The following is a 20,567-nucleotide window of genomic DNA, read 5'->3' as shown; positions in this document are numbered from 1 at the left end:
GCTGAGGTTGTCTCGTCAAAGTATTTATCTCCAGGCTGTCCGCAGAGTGTTTCGAGGGGTGGAGCCATCGGAAGGCTGCGCTGGGCTACCTCCTGGCCGGGGTGTCCTAACGTACCCCTGCACTCAGGTCATTGGATGTAACAGGAGTTCAGAGTTATTTTTAATCCTTTGTCGCTCATTGTAATTGCCATTTAATTGCACCTTTGTCCAGTGCTGCACACCTGTGGTTTTGAAGAATCAAAATACCTCAGTCCCACCCTAGCTGGTTTGGCCTGCAGACTGAAGGGTCCCGGGTTCCATACCTAGTCCGGGCACATGTCCTGTCTGGGTTGTGGGCTCCATTCCCAGGAGGGGGCGTGCAGGAGGCAGCCGATCAAGGATTCTCTCTCACTATTGATGCTTCTGTATCTCTCTCCCTTCCTCCCTGAAATCAATAAAAATCTATTTTGAAAAAATACCTCAGTCCCTTAAGGGTTTCTGCCATGATTGTGTGGCTCAGTTGGCTCAATCATAAGGGTCGATTTTTTACAAGTTTATATTGAGCTAAAGTGTGTCATCGTGGAGTGTCGTTTATTTACCCATCTGCAGGGTTCTTGTTCCAGCATCTAGAAGGGTTCAGCAATCTGGAGAAGGGCTGTGTGTAACTTAATAAAAGAGTCCAGAGATGAAGCATAATTTTGAAAGGCATTTGGGGGCCAGAGGAGCCTAAGATCTCCTTGTCTCAGGACCCCTTGCTTTTTATTAACACAATTTGTCCTAAGGCAAGGTGGAGATACACACTTCAAAGGGTAAAGTTTCCTGTACTCAAGCATTGTCGGAATGGGGGCATTTGCCTATGGCTGTTCAGGTGTTTGGCCAGTAGGAGGCAATAATATGTAGACTAGGATGCCCTTTTAGCCATTCCCAGATGACTGGGCCCTTCCTGACATGCTGGAACTGGCTCCTGGCACATATCCTTTAGCCGAAGCGTGATCTTACGCAATGTTCACACTTGATGCTGCTTCCCCAAATTCAACATGGGAGGAGCCGCGCAGACTGCAGGCAGGTTCAATCTACTTCGTCGGCCGGGAGGGGATGATAGTTCTTGGAAAGAAGTGAGTGTTCTTCACCGACCTTGGCTGTTACCCTCACGTTTCCTCGCTTCCAACGTGTTCCTTCACATTGACTTTCCGGTGTGAGCCCTGCAGATCGCGTACAGCCCGAGAGAAGAGGCCCTGCCCTCCCTCCAGAGGGGTCAACGCTGAAGCCTCATAGATGCTTTCCGCAGAGAGGACTCCGTGCCTAAACATCCCGGACCCCTGGTTCCAGCGAATCTGAAGGGAAGAACTTCATGAATCTTTACAACGTGGCTCTTGCCATTTCGTTCGCTTCTTGGCTGTTGGATGCGCGGCAAACTCCTGACCGTGCAGCGTTTCGGGACCACGAGTGCTTGCCTCAGCGTCGCCGCTGGCATCTTCAGTTCCGATAGTGTTGGAGCTGTTATTCCGCAAAGAGTAAAGACCAGTGCTTCGCAAATTTTTAAAACATTGTTCCTGCATTAACTGCTTTAAAATACGTTTCTCCAGAGAGATTTCAAGATTTCAGCTTACGTTTGTGTTCAGTTCACCTAACAGAATAGACAGCGTTACACTGTCCAATAGGTTTTCCTTTAGCCGTGAGAGAGCAGGTCTGAGTATAGACTGTCCTAGTTTGGTGCAGGGTAACCCTATGGTGCTGGGCTCCTCACCTGGTGGCAGAGCACGGATGGGGTAGATAGTGACTCTAAAAGCCGCAGCCAGAGCTGCACCTCAGATCACTGACGTCCGCGGGCATTTTTTTAAAAAGTCTCTATTGTTGAAAGTATTACATGGGTCCTCCCCCGCCCATTATCGCCCCCCCCCCACCACCACCCTCACCACCCCATTGTCTGTGTTCATGGGTTATGCATATATGCAGACAAGTTCATTGGTTAATCTCTTCCCACCCACCCACCCCCGCCTTCCCTCTGAGATTCAACAGTCTGTTCATGCTTCTATGTCTCTGGGTCTATTTTTGATCATCAAAATATCTCCAGTTTATTTGGTTCATTAGATTCCACAGATTAGTGAGATCATGGGATATTTGTCTTTCTCTGACTGGCTTATGTCACTCAGCATAATGCTCTCCAGGTCCATCCACGCTGTTGCAAATGGTAAGAGTTCTTTGTTTTTTATTGTTGGGTAGTATTCCATGGTGTAAAAGCACCGTAGTGGTTGTTTTATCCACTCCTCTGCTGATGGGCACTTGGGCATTTTTTTTAAAATATATTTTATTGATTTTTTACAGAGAGGAAGGGAGAGAGAGAGTTAGAAACATCGATGAGAGAGAAACATCGATCAGCTGCCTCCTGCACATCTCCTACTGGGGATATGCCCGCAACCCAGGTACATGCCTGAGATAGAAATCGCAGGGTGGGGGGCCCAGCCAGGGTGGAAAAGTACTGAACATAGCTTGTAACTTGAATCAGACATAGGGGAAGACCAGACTTGAAAAACAAGTCCAGATAAGGGTGACATCTGGGGAATGAAGGAAGTTGAGCAAAGCCTGTCAGGGAGAAGAATAGCTTTAGCAAAGCAGCAGGAATTCTGCCAGAGTGGCATCTGGGGAAAGAAGGAAGCTGGGAAAAGCCTGAAAAACAGCAAGAATTCTGCCTGGCCCTCTCCCAGGGGGCGGGCTGTTAGTTCAGTAGCCAAACAATAGGAATAGGACAGATCAGCCAAGGTCGGGAGGGGTGATAAAAGGAGGGACTGCCCCTCCACCCTGCACCCAGCGATTGCCTGCTGCTGTGTCAACTACGGCAGGGGCCCAGATTCGAATCTGTAATCAATAAATGTTTGCTTGCTCTAACTAATTATGAGTTGGTGGTCTGTCTCTGGGAAACTCGCTCTGTAACAATGCCCTTGACCGGAATCGAACCTGGGACCTTTCAGCCCGCAGGCCGACACTCTATCCACTGAGCCAAACCGGTTTCGGTGCTTGGGCATTTTTTGAGCTGAGTAATCCCGTTACTGGCCTGCGTACCGTGATCGGCCCAGCCTGGGACTCCGGGACCTGCCTGGGGACTCGGTTTAGGGTAAAACGCTCTCGCCCGCCCTGATGAAGAAAGCAGCTGTGCCAGTGGGACCACCTGCATCTGTGTGTGCGGTTATCTCTGGGTTAGTATCCAGTTAATCGGAGAGAAGAGTCGAGCACACGCAGGTTCATGCCTGGAGCCCAGTCATGCTTAGTCATGGAGTGTGTATTGTGGGGCTGCTGAGGAAGTGCTTCTAGCCCGTCGGCGTGGTAAACTGGGAGATTCCTGGGCGAGTTTTAAAGGGCACTGATGGCCAGGAGGACACACGAGGCCTGGGACCTGACGGATAAAATCACAGGTGACAACGCGTGTGCTCAGGACTGATTTCGAGAGTCAAGTGGGCAGCAGCTGGTCAGATGAGATGGGGGTTACTCTAAGTCACAAGAAGAACCTTGGGCTTCTACAGAGTAAGGGTTAGAGGGGAGGCAGGCAGGGAGCCCTGCGCAACAGTGGGTTCACACTTGAGATCCCTGGCGTCTGAAAAAGGAGATGGACGCAAGGACAAGACGATTATAAAACCACCTCAAATCATTAGCAACATCAACTAGGGTGCCCTGATGCTGATGGGGAAAATAAGACATTTTTGGGGCGAGGGCAGGGGGGCCTAGCAATCTGAATTTGTGCCAGTAACCTAATGTACCTTCTTGATAACCTATAATTAAGTCACTGCTCTTTTCCCAGAAACTGGTCTAGCAAGACCTGTTACCTAAATGCTCACATCTTAGAGGCCATAAACCATGACACAGCCCCAGAGTGGGGTTACCAGTGCTGGCGCCAGGCCAGGCTCTTAGGTGTGGTCTCAAGACCCCCAACACCTGGGGCTTTTTGCAAAGCCCGTGAAAGGTCCGGAAGTATAACCCATATTTGGGGGACAAAGACACCAAAAGGGGATGAAAGAGGGGCTCCCACCATATTGGTTTGCTCAGAATTTGAGAGGCAACCTCCTCTGAGTTGCCGGCGTAATAAAGCCGTGTAACTCCATTTCTCTAAGCGTTGCTTGTTTTTTCTCTGGTGTTCTATAACAATGCTATTTAACGTTTGGTTTCTAGTGGTTCTTGTTGCTTTAAAAAAAATTTTTTTTAATTGATTTCAGAGAGGAAGCGAGAGAGAGAAACATTGATGCTGAGAGAATCGTTGATCATCTGCCTCCTGCACAACCCCGGGCATTGAGCCTGCAACCTGGGCGTGTACCCTGACCAGGAATTGAACCGTGACCTCCTGGTTCATAGGTTGACCCTCAACCACTGAGCCACGCTGTCCGGCTCTTGTTGCTTTTTTAAACATTTGAGGGTGGATTAGGGAGGCCGCTGAGCATCTGGGACACATGATCGAGGTGTTATTGAATGCCCCGCACACATGTGAGCCTGAAAGGGTGAGAGGGCATTTAAATGGGTCAATGCTGCTTTAGTTAGTAAAACTGAGCTGCTTCGACCAGTGACCTGCAGCCAGCTGCTGGGGGGTGTGGCTTAGGGAGGACAACGGGCCCAGGTATTGCCAGGATCCACATGACTGAGACACAGGAGGCCTCGGGATGGATGCCGACCTCTCCACTGGCCAGTGTCTCCAGAGGAAAAGTGCTGTGCGCCTCCTGGGCCTCTCTCTCTGCGGGGTTAGCTGCGTGCACCGGGCCGCGGGCAGTCACGCACGTGGAGAGCGACACGGGGAAGGGGAGTGTCAGGGGCGAGGCGGTGGCGCGAGCCAGGGGCACTTACTGGCGCGCATGGGAGATCCAGACCCAACGCTCAGGGACCGTCACGGGGCCCTGCACCCGCCCCGCCCGCACGGCCCGCCGCGCCCCCTCGGCCTGCCCCGCCCCCACGGCCCGCCGCACCCCCTCGGCCCGCCGCGCCCCCACGGCCAGCCCCGCCCCCACGGCCAGCCCCACCCGCGGGGACCGGCCTTTGTCTCTTTCGGCTGCCCATTGGCTGGCGCCGCCGAGGCCCCGCCTCCTCCCGCGGGCGTCCCCAGCGCGAGGGCGTGGCTTTGTGACGCACACCCTGACGTCACCGGGGATATAAAAGGCCCCCTCGAGCGCGCCGTCGGCCAGGAGCCGCCCGCAAGGAGGCGCGGAGGAAGCCGCCCCAACCCCGCTGAGGAGAAGGTGGGGCGGCTGCGCCCCGCGGCGGTTAGGCTCTGGCGTCGCGAGGTGGGCGGTGGACGGTTCCTCCGGCGGCGGGAAGGCCGCTGCAGCGCCGGAGCGGGAGACCCGCGGCGGGGAGGGCGCACCGTGCGGGGACCGGCGGGCGCCTCGCCGCCTTCCTCGCCTGAGCCCATTCCTGCAGATTCGGGGTACCCGCCCCCCTCGTCAGCGCCCGCCTCACCGAGGAACAGGCCCGGCGAGTCCAGACCCAGCGGGGCCGCCCGCGGGGGCCGTTGGGAGCGCGTGGTGCGCCCTGGGCGTGTTTTCCGGACCGGCGGCCTCGCTGCCCCTCAGCCCCTCACCCCCTCACCCCCCACGGCCCTCAGCCCCTCACCCCCTCACCCCCCAGCTCCTCCTCATCCCCACGGCCCTCACCCCTCAGCGCTCGGCCCCTCAGCCCCCGGCCCCTCAGCTCTCGGCCCCTCAGCTCTCGGCCCCTCAGCCCCCGGCCCCTCAGCCCCCGGCCCCTCAGCCCCCGGCCCCTCAGCGCTCGGCCCCTCAGCCCCCGGCCCCTCAGCTCTCGGCCCCTCAGCCCCTCAACTCTCGGCCCCTCAGCTCTCGGCCCCGGGCGACTGGGTGGCGCTCACCGTTTGGGGGCTGTCAGATGCGTTGGTTTTTTTGTTTAATCCTCACCCGAGGCTGTTTTTTGGGGGTTTTTTCTAGAGCGAGTGGAAGGGAGGAGGAAACTATGTTAGTTGTTGACTAGTCTTAAAAAAAAATACGTTTTTACTGATTTCAGAGAGGAAGGGAGAGCGAGACGTCAATGGTGAGAGCGTTGCTGAGGCTGCCTCCTGCTCGCCCCCCAGGGCGGGGTGCGGGGCCTCAGGCTGAGAGACACTGAGATCCCGCCGAGCAAGGACCCGCCGCCGTCAGAGGCACCAGCTGCTAACCGCCAAAGAAAGGGTCTCCTGTTGGTTTTCAGGAGAAACAGCTGTTGACTTCAGAGAGGAGGAGCGGGAGAGAGAAGCATCACTGATGAGGGAACATGGATGGGCTGCCCCCTGGAGACCCCCACGGGTCAAGCCCGCACCCGAGCATGCCCAGCTACTCACTGGGGTGCGAAGGGGGCCCCATAACTGCACCTGCAGCCCTGCCCGGGGCGAGTGGGGGAGCAGCACCTCTGACCCCGGAGGTCAGGGTTCGCGGGCTCCACCCCAGTAGGGCACGTGCAGGAGGCAGCCGGTCAGTGATTCTCATCATTGATGCTTCTCTCCCCCTCTCCCTTCCTCTGGAAATCAACACAAATATATATATTTTTAAAACTCTCTGCATGCACATATAGTAAGTATATATATGTACGTGTATCACACATATTACTGCCTGTGTCCCTAACACACAGCCTGTGGGCTTGCCAAAGCTACACTCCTGTTTGTTTGTTTTTTAAATATATTTTGATTGATTTCAGAGAAGATGGGAGGGGGAGAGAGCTAGAAACACCATGATGAGAGAATCATTGATCGGCTGCCTCCTGCATGCCCCACACTGGGGATCAAACCTGCAACCCGGGCCTGTGCCCTTGACTGGAATTGAAACCAAGGACCCTTCAGTCCACAGGCGGATGCTCTATCCACTGAGCCACACGGCCAGGGCGGCCCTCCTGCTCCTAAAGCTGGTGTAATTCAGCCAAGTTCCTGCTGCAGGAGGTTCTGGTAGTAAGTTTTCATGAGGGGACTGGATACACTTACTCATATTCCCAAAGGGTTTGCTTTGGCCGATCCAGAATTATTTTTTTCTTGACCTTTGGGAAGATAAAATGTGCTTTAAAAAAAATTTTTTTAATTAAAAAAAATCATTACCGGAGAACATGTTTTAATTGACTTGAGAGAGGCAGGGGGAGAGAGAGAGAGGGAGGGAGGCATCGATGGGTTGCCTCCCGCACATGCCCAGAAGGGATCAAACCTGCAACTGGCAGGGGGGACACCGGGGTCAGGAAACGTGCTGCTAAATAGCATTTTGCTCTGACGTTTAGAGGTCAGCGCCTGTGTCACTGTTGCAACTCAACTGCCTCTGAACCCCTGCAACTCGTTACTTCCTGGGGGGATGTGGGGGACGCTCGCCTGTCACACACTGCTCCCCTCTGCCGAGGACCCCCCCGGCTCCAGAGTGGCTGGGGTTCGCCCAAGCGCCCACTTGCTTTTTATCTCGGGGAAACCGCACTGCTGACCAGCTGTGTTGTGTTTGTAATGGCCGCCCATGGCTGGGCTGACCCGACACCCTTGTCCTGGCATCCTAGCCTGACCTGTAGCCCCATCCTGTTTTCATCCGGATGGACGTCCTTGTTAATTTTGTCCTTTATGTGTATTTGTAAGCTTCCGTAAATGTTTCTTCAGAATGACAGAATGTACACACACGCTGACACCTCGCTGGCCACCACTGCAGCTCTGAGAACTGCAGGTTGCAGGTGCATCGCCCGTGGCACCATTTACACATCCAGAAGGTGGGAGCGGGGGAGAGCAGAAGCCTGGACAGAGGCTGAGGGAGGAGAGAGAGAAGAAAGGTGCACAGGCTGGTGACCGGTGTGATACCGCATGTAACTTATGCCCATGCTGACTGTTTTAAAAAGCGAAGTTTCGCCCTGGCCCATATTGCTAAGTGAGTGTAGGCCCAAGCACTGAAGGGTTGTGGTTGTCTCCCTCCCTGTACCCCGGGGGCATGTGTGGGAGACAACCAGCCCATCTGGCACTCTCACATTGATGATCCTCTCTCTTTCTCCCTTTCCTCCACTCTCTGGGGGGGGGGGGGGGGAAGCAATGGAAAAATATCCTCAGGTGAGGATTAAAAATAATTTAAAGCTAAAAAATGTATACTTAAATATGATCAATGTGCCTGGGGATATATTTAGAAAAATGAGGGGGTGGGTGGGGGTGTCGTGTCCTGGCCAGGTGGCTCGGTTGGAGTGTCATCCCATACACCAAAAGGTTTTGGGTTCAATTCCCAAGATCACATACCTGGACTGCAGATTTCATCTCCAGTCCCCAGTTTAAAGGAGTATGGGGGGCAACTGATTGATGGTTTTCACGTCATTTCTCTCCCCTCCCCATTTCCATCCTCTTCCCTCTCTCTCTTCCTCTCTAAAATAAAACATCAATAAAACCCTCAGATGAGGCCCTGACTGGTTTGGCTCAGTGGATAGAGCGTCGGCCTGTGGACTCAAGGGTCTGGGGTTCGATTCCGGTCAAGGGCATGTACCTTGGTTGCGGGCACATCCCCGGTAGTGGGTGTGCAGGAGGCAGCTGATCGATGTTTCTAACTCTCTATCCCTCTCCCTTCCTCTCTGTAAAAAATCAATAAAATATATTTTTAAAAAAACCAAAAAACCCTCAGATGAGGATTAAAACTAAGGCAGATGGTTTCTTGTAGAAACCCTGCTTTATAACCCTGAATGTTCAGAAAAGCCAGTGCCCATGTGGTTTGGAAGGATGATTGGATACAGATAAATGAGCTTAATATCTTTCTCTTGAAATTTTCTTGCACAAAATATTTACTGAATTTTACAGAAACAGGTTTCATTTGGGTTTTTTATTTGTTTGTTCTTTGTGTTTAATATCATCCTGGAGCTCCTGGCAGGGCTGCCCTCAGGGGTTTCTATCAACAGCACTAAATTGCTCACCTGCACATGAAAAGCTATTGGTAACTTGATTTTTTTAAAAACTACCATAAGAATTAGCCCATTTTTCCAGAATAAATACTGAGAGATTAGAACTAAAGTTAATAATCTTAATGGAGATAGATTTGATCTTAGAAACTATCGTTAACTCGTAAGAAATACCTGAAGAAGCACTAATAAACTGTCCGACTTTGTTTTTCTTCGCTCTAGTTGAGATTCCAGACATCCTGCCAAGATGTTCTCTACAAAGCCCAGACTTGTCGTACCTTACGGCCTCAAGACGCTGCTCGAGGGAGTCAGCAGAGCCGTCCTCAAGACCAATCCACCCAACATCACCCAGTTTGCAGCATTTTATTTCAAAGAACTTATTGTGTTTAGAGAAGGCAGGTGCTACCCTATTTAGGTTGGAGTAGATGATATTTCCTAATACAAAAACATCCTATAATTCTAGTTTTCTAATTCATTGAGTTAAAACTTTATACACAGTTTCTTTAAATTGAGGAATGCCTTTATTAATATGACAGATATATCATAGACTATAGAGGCCTGGTGCATGAAATTCATGCACTCGGAGGGTCCCTCAGCCTAGCCTGCACCCTCTTGAAGTCCAGGAGCCCTCAGGGGATGTCCGACTGATGGCTTAGGCCAGTTCGTGGAGAGAGGGCCTAAGCTGTCAGTCACACATCCTTAGTGCTGCCAGAGAGGCAGGAGAGGCTCCCACCACCGCCTCAGCACTCGCCAGCCATGAGCCTGGTGTCTGGCTGAGTGGCGCTCCCCCTATGGGAGCTCACTGACCACCAGGGGGCAGCTCCTACATCAGTGATGGCGAACCTATGACACGTGTGTCAGAAGTGACACGCAAAATCATTTTTTTGGTTGATTTTTCTTTGTTAAATGGCATTTAAATATATAAAATAAATATCAAAAATATAAGTCTTTGTTTTACTATGGTTGCAAATATCAAAAAATTTCTATATGCGACACGGCACCAGAGTTGTTAGGGTTTTTCAAAATGCTGACACACCGAGCTCAAAAGGTTCGCCATCACTGTCCTACGTTGAGCATGTGCTCCCTGGTGGTCAGTACACGTCATAGCGACCAGTCATTCTGCTGTTCAGTTGACTTGCATATTAGCTTTTATTATATAGGATTATATATTTGTTTCTGCAAAAAAGCATTTAAGTTGGGGGATTTTTTGTTTCTGATTTTTTGTATTTATTTCTTCAGGGAACATTCCTCTGGATATAAAAGATCTGGTTAGACAATTTCATCAGATTAAATGTAAGTACCACAAGTGGTAATAATAGCTCAATAATATTAGTTATAAGTTATTGCATTAGCAATAGCACATATTCAAACTTAAGATGCCCACAAACGTTTTCTCTCTAAATAATCGCACTTTATGTTGAAATAAACTGATGCTTTATTTTTTGTTATTGGATTAGGTTTATTTATTAAATCTACTGGCATTTTGGAAGGTTCTCAATCTTAAAAAGGCAAAAGTAGGAAATGTACACTGAGTGGATAGATTATTATGACCACCTGACATTTCTAGGCAAATTAGCTATAATTTTGCGCTGAAGTTGCTAGAGGGCCAGACCATTATAAATAAGGAAGCAGGTTGTTTACCATGACAGTAGAAGTGATTTTTTTTTCTGAAGATATGGGTAAACAACGCGATTTAACAGCCTTTGAACGTGGGATATATATACACTATGTGGCCAGATTATTATGGCCACCTGACGTTTGTAGGCAAATTAGCCGTACACTGCATCGTATGGGATATGGAAGCCGAAGGCCTGTTCGAACACCTTTGCTGTTACCAAGATAAAACGTCTCCACTTCGCACAGGAACACAAGGATTGGACAGTTGAGCATTGGAAAAAAAGTCATGTGGTCTGATGAATCACGTTTCCAGTTGCATCATGCAGATGGCAGAGAGAATTTGACAGAAACAGCATGAAAGCATGCACCCCACATGCATGAGTACAACCTTTCAAGCTGGTGGGGGCAGTGTTATGGTTTGGGGCATGTTTTCCTGGCATGATTTGGGCCCTTTAATTTGTGTGGAACAAGGTCTGAATAGCACAACATACCTAAGTATCATTGCTGATCAAGTTCATCCTATCATGTTGATGGCATATCCCAATGGAGATGGCTTCTTCCAACAAGACAATGAGCCATGCCACGGTGCTCTTATTGTGCAGGAGTGCTTTCAAGAACATGAGGGAGACTTTACCTTGCTTAGGTGGCCCCCACAATCACCAGATCTCAATCCAATTGAGCATTTGTGGGACAAAGTTAAAAGCCATCAGGCAGCTGGTTCTACAACCATCAAATCTCACAGAACTGGACAGTGCTATTCATCAGGCATGGTGTCAGATTCCTCGCATCACCTTTCAACATCTCGTGGAGTCAATGCCAAGAAGAATCGCCCCAGTATTGAAGGCAAAAGGTGGCCCAACGAAGTATTGATGGGGTGGTCATAATAATCTGGCCACTCTGTGTGTGTGTGTGTGTATACCACGTTCAAAGGTTGTTAAATCACGTTGTTTACCCATATCTTCAGAAAAAAATCACTTCTGTCGTAAACAACCTGCTTCCCTATTTATAGTGGTCTGGCCCTCTAGCAACTTCAGCGCGAAATTATAGCTAATTTGCCTACAAACGTCAGGTGGTCATAATAATCTGGCCACTCAGTGTATATTGCAAGCCATTTGGTACAGTGAGACTTACAACAGTGTATGAGCTGCGACTCAGTCCCTCTCCAGCAGGTTTCCGAGGATTTGTCTTGAGGGAAGCACAGCAAATCAAACAGAACTGGTTTTGTAGTAAAAAGACTCAACTACATTGAAATATATAGGAAAGCTCCGTAAACACTCTCCTTGGAAGATCCTTTTTATAAAGAAGCTTAACCACCTCCTTCCTCCCCCATCTCAGTAGTGTAACTGCAGTCCAGGCTGGAAGACAATTAGGACACAAGTTTGTTGTCACTGGCCATCTTTCCTAGTCGTCCTAAGTCTTAAGATAATGAGTTCAGTAAATGCACAATGAGAGCATGGGTCCTAGAGGTTTCATTCTAATATTAGGGAGGGGCTGAGAGGCTTTACCAGTGAAGTAAGTAGTTACAGCTCAGGTGGTCACACAGGCGTGCGGGTGACAAGCAGAAAAAACCTTACAGTTGTCGAGCTGTAGGAGTTTCTCGGTCATCAGCTGCCTTGACGTTCCTGGAATTTCCCTCTTGCTGAGGGTACACCCAAGGATCCAGAAATCTCTTTTTTGCTCCTTTTTTGTCCGGGTCAGGGGGACTGGCTGCATTACCCCAGCTCACCAGCAGGGGCTACTGCTTTTAGGTAGGAATAGATGTTGTTTCCTAATAGAAAAACATACTGTAGTCCTGGGTTTCCAGTTCATTACGTTAAACTTTAGACGCCAGTTTCTTTAATGTGACGAATGCCTTTATTACAACAGAAGGCATTCCATAAACCAGCAGAAGGCTGGGTGTTCCTGGCCGTGGAAGTCTGTCCCCTCCCTGGTTGTGTGTGGCAGTTGGATTGGCAGCTGTTCCCATGGAGGTTCCAGCTTCCTCATTTCCAGGCAGCGTTAGTGTCTTTCCTTAGGTGCTGACCAGCTGAGTTGGCAGCTGGTTGACTTTGTTGTCATGCCACCTGAATCACTCACTTTTCAGGAGATGGAGGGAGGGAGAGTCTTGAAGTGGGCAGAGCAGGGCAGTCACATTCCTTTCCCCACTACATTGCAGATGTTGTAAAATCAAAGCTCTTCTGTACTCGTGTGTATAGAATTGACGTGTGAATGTTTAGCCTGTCGCCGCTTCTTTAATGTGTGTCATCGGGGGTGTACGCTTACTAACCCCGGCTGCTATTTCAGTTGAGAAATGGTGCGAAGAAAGGACAGAAGAGAAGAAGCCAGAGTTCATAAAAGAACCAGGAGAAGCAGCTGCCGTTCCCAAAGAGCCGACCCGGGTGGAGAAGTCCACGGACACGGAGGAGGACCACATCTTCGGACCCCAGTTCATCCACAAGACCACTCAGTTCCCGTCCGTGTATGCTGAGCAGCAGCCAGAGCCGGAGGACACAAGCAAGGCAGTCCGTCCACCCAAGCCATGCACCCCCAAGACTACCCCCACCTCGTCACCATCCCCGGCTGACGTCCCACCAGAGTTTGCCTATGTCCCCGCCGACCCCGCTCAGTTTGCTGCTCAGATGTTAGGTAACGTTTCATCTACTCATTCTGATCAGTCTGACGTTTTAATGGTGGATGTGGCAACAAGTTTGCCTGTTTTTGCCGACGAGGTGCTGACTTCAGAGGTTACTGAAGACACTGTGGTGACCACTTCTGTTGCAAATTCTGGAGAGAGGGTAGCAGTGCAGGTGGCAAGCCACTCCTCTGTCCATATAGCTTTGGGGTCTAAGCCTACAGATGACCAGGCTGAACCAGCAACGGCTCCCTCACCCCCCTTGCAGGATGAACAAGACCTCCCTGCCTTTGATCAAGCTCCTCGGGGGTCCTGGCAGGCTGGCACTGGGGGGAAGGCCACCCCTCATATCTCATCTATCTTTAACGACAAGCCTGTGATTGAAGCAGTTACTCATATGGAGCAAACATCAGAAGAAGTAGTTACCGCTTTTTCCGATCACATTGTTAGTCTTAAAGAGATTGAGCAGTCACCACCAGAGAGTGCCATTCTTGTAGACAAGAGAGTCTCGGGCGGGCCTGAAAAAGCTGAGGGTTCTGCAGAACTTGCCCCGTTGGAGGATGCAAACTATCCCTCCGTGCAGGTGGAGGCAGAAGCAACCATTCTGATCTCCGACACCTCTCTGAAAGGCCTGCTTGCACAGTCCCTGAACCCAGAGGGCGCCGCCCAGGCCATAGGCTCTCAGAGATCTTTGCATCTTGAAGTGGAGATCATTGCGCTAGTTCCCGGGCAGGAGGAGGACTTGGCCCCCCCGGAGGCGGAGGCGGAGGCGGAGGCGGAGGTCAGACCTGTGGGCTCTGGGGAAGCTGCTCAAGCCGGGCAGGAGGAAGACTCCGCCCCCCCGGAGGCAGAGGTCAGACCCGTGGGCTCTGGGGAAGCTGCCCAAGCCGGGCAGGAGGAAGACTCCGCCCCCCCGGAGGCAGAGGTCAGACCCGTGGGCTCTGGGGAAGCTGCCCAAGCCAGGCAGGAGGAAGACTCTGCTCCCCCGGAGGCAGAGGTCAGACCAGTGGGCTCTGGGGAAGCTGCCGAAGCCGTGCACTCAGGTGCCTCAGTAACGCCACCTGGTGGCGTCCTCAGTCCCGCTCCAGAGGGTCTCAGTGGACCAGAGATCGAACCCGAAGGGGAGGCAGCACCTGCACCAGGTTTGATGGAGCCAGGTAAGAAATAGATACCACCTTAGGCATAGCCTGGAGTCACGTTTCAGGCAGCGTCGTATTTCAGGTAACCGTTTAGGAAGGGCCCCTGCAGATTGGTCAGACTTCATTTTAAATAGTTTTTAAAATGCCAAACCCACGGAAAGGCGCTGCTGTTGTGGAGACATTACTCTTGGGAGCGATTTTGGAGGGACATGAAATGGGCCTGACCTTGGTCCTCAGCATTTGCGTGGCCTCCCCTGGAACAGATTGGAGTGGATTGGAGCCTGTCGACTGTGCCCATCGATGGCCCTGTGGCCCTGCACTCGGGGCACCTGACCTCGCACTCAGAGGGTAAGGTCCCACGGCAGCCGTGCGCTTCCCTGGGCTGTGGCATTGCACGTGGAAGACATGGTGGTGTGTTCGCCTCTGCTCTCGCCCCCACGTCTGAGACTCTGCAGCCAGGTTTGGAGAGCTGGACCGAGCCCTGGTTCTTCCTTCCATGGAGGGAAGACAGGTTAAGTCAGGCTCTGTCCCCAGGGGAGCAGGGAGGCGGCAGCAGCAGAAGGACAGGTGGCACTGAGCAGTGGGCACGGCTCCCTTCTCAGCGTCCTCACAGAGCCCACACCTGCCTTCGCCTGCGGGAGCCACTGTTTCCCTGGACACAGACCCGCCTGGCCTCCAGCTCATCTGATGGTGGCATTGGGTCTGCTCCCTCCTGCCCATCCGCACACGGTCAGGGCCCGTCGCCCTGTGGGGTGGACGGGATGAGCAGGAGCCAGCCTCTCCATGCCTTTTGCAGACTCTCAACGTTGACTCTTACCAGAGCCAAATGATGGCTTACAAAGCAGGTGTTTAGACGTAAATTCTGTCTGGCAGCATGACAGGGACTCTGTGCAGCTGGGAAGGCAGCGGGAGGCGGCGCACCTGTGGGCCGAGCAGCACTCCACACTGAGGCACTGCTCTCAGGTGCTGGGCTCTTCCCCGTGGGCGCCCAGGGCTCTTGAACAAAGCACCGAAGACGTGGCTGATGCGTGTTTCAAATGAACTCCGGGAAGTAGCAAAGGTCGGAAGCTGTGGGAGACACACCAGCGTGACCCTGTGCACAGTGGAGGTGTTTTCTGGGGAAGAGAAGCTGCACCAGGGATACAGGGACAGTGCCCGCAGGTGAGCCTCCCACACCTGGGCCAGGCCGCTTTCCCCTCAGGAGCCTCCCCTCCACCCAGCTCCCAGGACTCAGCACTGTCTGTCGGTGAGTCGACCCCATTAGCTAGTACTTGGCAGAAGAAGGTGGACAGCACACCCAGGCCGCTTTCCTTAAAGAACCTGTGGGACTGACCAGCCTGTATGCCCACGAGGATTTGTGGGTTCAAGCCTTGCTCCCCGGGGTTGGAGTCCTAGATTGAGTGACAAGTTAACAGGAGAGAAGGGTGCCTGTGAAAAGGCAGAGATACCGGATTAAAAGACGACACCTCGTGCAGACTTCTTTTTTAAAAAACATTTTTATTGATTTCAGAAAGAGGAAGGGAGAGTGGGAGAGAGATGGAAACGTCTGTGTTGAGAGAGAAACACCCCACACTGGGGATAGAGCCCCAACCCAGGCATGTGCCCTCACTGGGAATTGAACCGTGACCTCCAGGTTCATAGGTTGATGTGCAACCACTGAACCATGCTGGCTCAGATTTTTTAGTCAAGAAAAAGTTATTATGCAGATGCAGTCATCTTTTCTCAGTGGCTTAACCCACTGTCCAGTGGATTCTCTCAGTCCCATTTCCCCTCGAGGGCCCTGAGGCAGCCACGTCTGCAGCTGAAGCCTCTGGAAATACCCACTTGGAAGGGGCCGCTTTCCCCACAGCCAGTGCCCCCAGGTGCCCTCGCAGCCCTGTTCCGCCTCCTGCTGTGGAGACTCCCTTCATGCTGCCAAACACAATTTACGGAGCCCTCTCTCTAGCATGCTTTATGGCACATGTTACTACAGCTGTTCATCTATACGTAAAACATTTACAAAGATAGTTCTGTGCATAGCGCCTGATACAGAGACCAAACCTTTAACGCCTGCAAATTTTTGTTTTATAGCAATAGCAACAAGCGAAGCAGGACAGCCACCACCATATTCTAACACGTGGACCCTTTACTGTCTAACTGATATGAATCAACCAAGCCGCCCATCACCGCCACCTGCACCTGGGCCTTTCCCCCAGGCCACCCTCTATTTACCTAATGCTAAGGATCTGCAGAGTCCACCGAAAGTCACTTCTCCAACTTACGTGATGATGGACGACAGCAAGAAGGCCGGTGCCCCGCCTTTTATCCTAGTAGGCGCCAATGTCCAGGAAGCGCAGGACTGGAAGCCGCTTCCCGGGCACACGGTCGTGTCCCAGTCAGATACCCCGAAGAGATACGCAACAGTCCAAGTGCCCATTGCCGTTCCTGCAGATCAGAAATTCCAGAAACTGCCCCGACACGCCCAGAGCGCTAGTCCTCCTTCCGGCGGACAGGAAGGCCCCCGGCCGCAGAGCCCAGTGTTCCTTTCTCTCGCCATCCCGGTAGAAGATGTAGCCAAAAAGGGTTCAGGATCTGGTGACAGACGTACCCCCTTTGGAAGTTACGGTATTGCTGGAGAGATAACCCTGACTACTGCCAATGTCCGCAGAGCAGAGCCCTAATGCCACAGGTAATCCCCCACGGCGGGCCTTCGCACACTTGGTTTTCAGCACTCTCCTTTGTTGACCTGGAGACAGAATTCTTAAAACATTGAATTGAATTGAGATGTGCAGAGAGCTGGAGTACTCTCTGACTCAATGAAATGGTCTCCACTGATGGGGGCACAGCAGTGCACACACCCAACGGCCCACCGCGGGTCAGGGCCTGGCACAGCCCTCAGCGCCCTCACTCTGAATGCCTGTCGGCGTGTGGAGCTCCCATGGAAGGCACTCCAAAGGGCATGGATTGTTTTTTAAAAGCTCAGCCTTCGGTGGGAATCTACCCGTGGGCGTGTTTTGGGCTGGGGACAAGCCCGGGGACAGCTGGAGAGCCAGGCAGGTCGGGAGATTGTGCTGGCGTGCCCAGCCAGTGTGGTCAGAGTTGTTCCCTCAGAGAGAATAGTCACAGCAGAGGACAGGTTGGAAATGGAGGAAGCTAAGGAGCCAGAGTGGACCTACACGAAGATGTGGGTTTTATCTGTCACTTAAAATGCCAGTGCGAGTCCCTCCCGCCACGGGCGTAGTAAAGAGCAACGCGAACAGGGAACCGGTACAGAGGGCTGAGCAGTTTGAGGAACAAGGCACCATACAGGCTCGCCATCAGGCTCATAAGCTGCTGCCTGAGGCTGAGGGAGCCAGCCCTGCACAGGGCCACAGACAGCTGTAGGGCTGGAGAGCGATGGGAGTGTCCGCCCTGCACGGGCCCCGTGAGATGGCGGGTGCACGAGGAAACCGGAGAGCTTGAGGCACCACAGGTCAGGGGCCTGCAGCTGAAGCCCCTGCACACCCAGAAAGGAGGTCTGGATCGAATGAGGAGCCAGGACAGTGTTGGGTCCCGCTGGCTGCCACGTGGGGAAGGGTTACAACCAGGAGGCAGTTTAGAAGCAGGGAGATGAGGGTACCTATTACAGGGCTGGCTACACCTGAACACCACAAGCTCAGGTACAGCCTGCGTGAGCTCGAGCTCAGCATCCAATGGACAACAGCTGGGTTCACTCACAGGGTCAGGAGCTGCAGTTCTGTGTTTAAGGAGGTAGCTGCAGTTACTAATACAGCCTAAAGTGGTGTGCGTTCTTATGTATCCCATCAGGCTGGCAGTGGAATTGTCAAACGCCACAAAAATGCAGTGTGTTCAGCATGAGATGCTAGGCTATTCAGTGCAAAAGCACAGGAAACTGATTAGGTTAAGAGCTTAGTGGCAGCAGGAGGGTGTACCTTGCATTTCTGATCTCATTTCACATGTTCAGGTTCGTGATTGAACTTAAAAATTCACTCCTTACATCATTCCTCACAGATGCTGAAAACGAGGCTGTCTGAGTCGACGTTCCAGGTGGAGTCTGCCACCACGCGTAATGTATCAGTAAACTTCATGCAGCATAACGCCTCGTGCTCTCGCTTCTTTGTGACTTTAGGAGGCATACAAGCAGCTGAACACAGGCCTAACATTTTCTCAGACCTGTGACATAATAGCATTTGCCAACTCATGTCGACATTGTAAAGAGAAGTGCTCACTCAGGCGTTTTCCTAGTCCGTGTTCCCGTTGGCCTTTCTGTATTTGGCATTCACACCAAATGAAGAAGCGCCTGCCATAGCCCTGTTGCCCAGAGAAACACCTACTAAGTGCCGCTGGCTCTCTGGCCCTGGGCTGCAGCACACCAGGACCTCTTTGTAAGGACATTTAAAAAAATATTTTTTTAAGAGAAAGAGGAAAGGGAGAGAGAAACATCATGCCCCAGTGGAACTGAAACAGTGACCTCTTGGTGCATGGTCAATGCTCAACCACTGAGTGACACTGGCTGGGCTGTAAGGACATTTCTTAAAAATACATTTTTATTGATTTCAGGGAAGAAGGGAGAGGGGGAGAGAGAAACATCAATGATGAGAAAGAACCACTGATTGGCTGCCTCCTACACGCCCCCCACTGGGATTTGAGCCCATAACCTGGGCATATGCCCTGACCAGGTACATATGACCAGAGGCCAATGCTCAACCACTAAGCCACGCTGATCAGGCTCATTATCCAAAAAATGTAAATAATTTTGTGTCACTCCTTCCTTACCCCAATGCATACATTGCAATCCCTTCGTGGTGAATTCTATCAGTTACCTGATTGGAGACACCTCATCAAGCCACTTACGCTCTTACTGCAAGGCCGCCTATCCCCTCTGGCCTCAAGTCCCAGCTGCTAAGCAGCCCTCCCTCTCAGTGGCCTCTCAAAGAGTTTCAACTCCAACCTGAAAACTACCCCAGTAAAATGTAACATAGAACAGTACCCAGCACAACAACCTAACAAAGCACAATAGATCCAGCTTATGGCACATAGCACCTTTTTTCTTACCATGTATCACAGTGTTAAAGAGCCAAATTCAGCCAAGTGAACTTGAAGATGTAATTGGCTTCATGAAGTGATTCATGAATCGAGTGGCATCCCATCTAACAACTAGAAGGTGCTGTGTTCTGAGAGCAAAGTGCACACTGGGTATCAGGATGGCGTGACTGGTAGGAGCATGAGGGCCGGTCGGGGCATCTGGGAGTGAAGCCTAGAAACAAAGGCCAGGACTCATGCTGGTGGTCTGTAAGGTCGAGAAGGGCCCGTGGAAGGTAATCGCTGGATTTGTTCGCTCCACCTGGGGACGTGCAGGTGCGAGCGGTGGGAGCCAGCCTGTGCCCAGAGAGGAGCTGCCAGCAGTACCGGTGCTGTGGGGCAGGGTGGAGAGTGGTTGGAGCTTACGGGGGCAGGAATCTTCCTTCTTCCCTTCTCGGTTCTTTGGCTGATTGACAGACTAAGGAGAACAAATTTTGTACCTATTGGAGCCCCATACAGAGAGGGGCTGACAGGCTTGTCTGCCACCCTGAGCTAGATGAGGGGGTGGGGTCTTGGGCTTCAGCGGGGAGGGAGATCACCCACAGGAAGAGCAGCGAGCAGATGCTTCCAAGCGGTGAGTGATGGTGCCAGGCCCTGCCTGGCCCTGCAGGTGAGTCTCTGATCTAAGAAGCTGCCTCGCAGCAGTGCTCCTGGGAGAGGCCTCTGTCTAAACCCTCAGGTGGCTAAGGGGGAGGGGAAGCACTCTGAGTCTGCGAGGCCTGGATTGTCTTCAGCTCAAAACGATGTCCATGCCAGGTGGCCCCACTCTGGGTGGTGCATTCTGCCCCTCGCCTGCAGGTGAGGCAGGCGGTGAGGCGGTGAGGCAGCGGCCTGCAGGCTGTGAGGCCAGGACTTCCCAGCCTCAAAGGGAAGCCCTCAAAGGGCGCGGGCAGGACAGGCTTTCCCGGGAAGGGCAGTGTAGCTGCCAGGCACACTACTGGGCCGGATCACGGTGGAGGGAAAAGCGGGGTGTATTGACGATTAAGGGGACGGTGCCTTCTGGGAAAAGCCATGAAAAGGGCTTGATCGGAAACAAGAGGCCGTAATGGGCATTTCTGTGATGGTGGCTGCCCACTGCCCCGCCCCTGCCTCTGGACATGGTGCTGCAGCAGGGCAGTGTGTGGGTGCAGCTGCCTCCCCTCCCCTCCTCGTTGCCTCTGAAGAGAGACAAATGGATAGGAAAACAGAATTAATTACAACTAGCAGGGCCCGGCGTAGTGCAGTGGTTGAGCATCAACCTATGAACCAGGAGTTCAGTTTGATTCCGGTCAGGTCAGGGCACAGGCCCAGGTTGCAGGCTCAATCCCCAGTGT

The 20,567-nt window shown here is 52.2% G+C and overlaps 1 protein-coding gene across 1 annotated transcript; it reads left to right on the top strand.

The window, feature by feature from the left end:
* Positions 1–9,073: 9,073 nt before the first annotated feature.
* On the top strand, positions 9,074–18,266 carry CABYR (calcium binding tyrosine phosphorylation regulated; the record flags this gene model as incomplete). Its single annotated transcript, XM_081097823.1, has 5 exons — positions 9,074–9,221; positions 10,066–10,119; positions 12,727–13,068; positions 16,264–16,861; positions 18,184–18,266. The coding sequence occupies 4 exons, from the start codon at positions 9,074–9,076 to the stop codon at positions 16,851–16,853; spliced, it is 1,134 nt and encodes a 377-aa protein (XP_080953949.1). The 3' UTR covers positions 16,854–16,861; positions 18,184–18,266.
* Between the last annotated feature and the right edge of the window lie 2,301 nt (positions 18,267–20,567).

This window comes from Myotis nattereri, assembly GCF_964212035.1.
Source record: "Myotis nattereri genome assembly, chromosome: 8".
NCBI classification, from domain to species: Eukaryota; Metazoa; Chordata; class Mammalia; order Chiroptera; family Vespertilionidae; genus Myotis; species Myotis nattereri.
The sequence above is the reverse complement of the archived record's forward strand: the minus strand, read 5'-3'. Positions and strand labels throughout refer to the sequence as shown.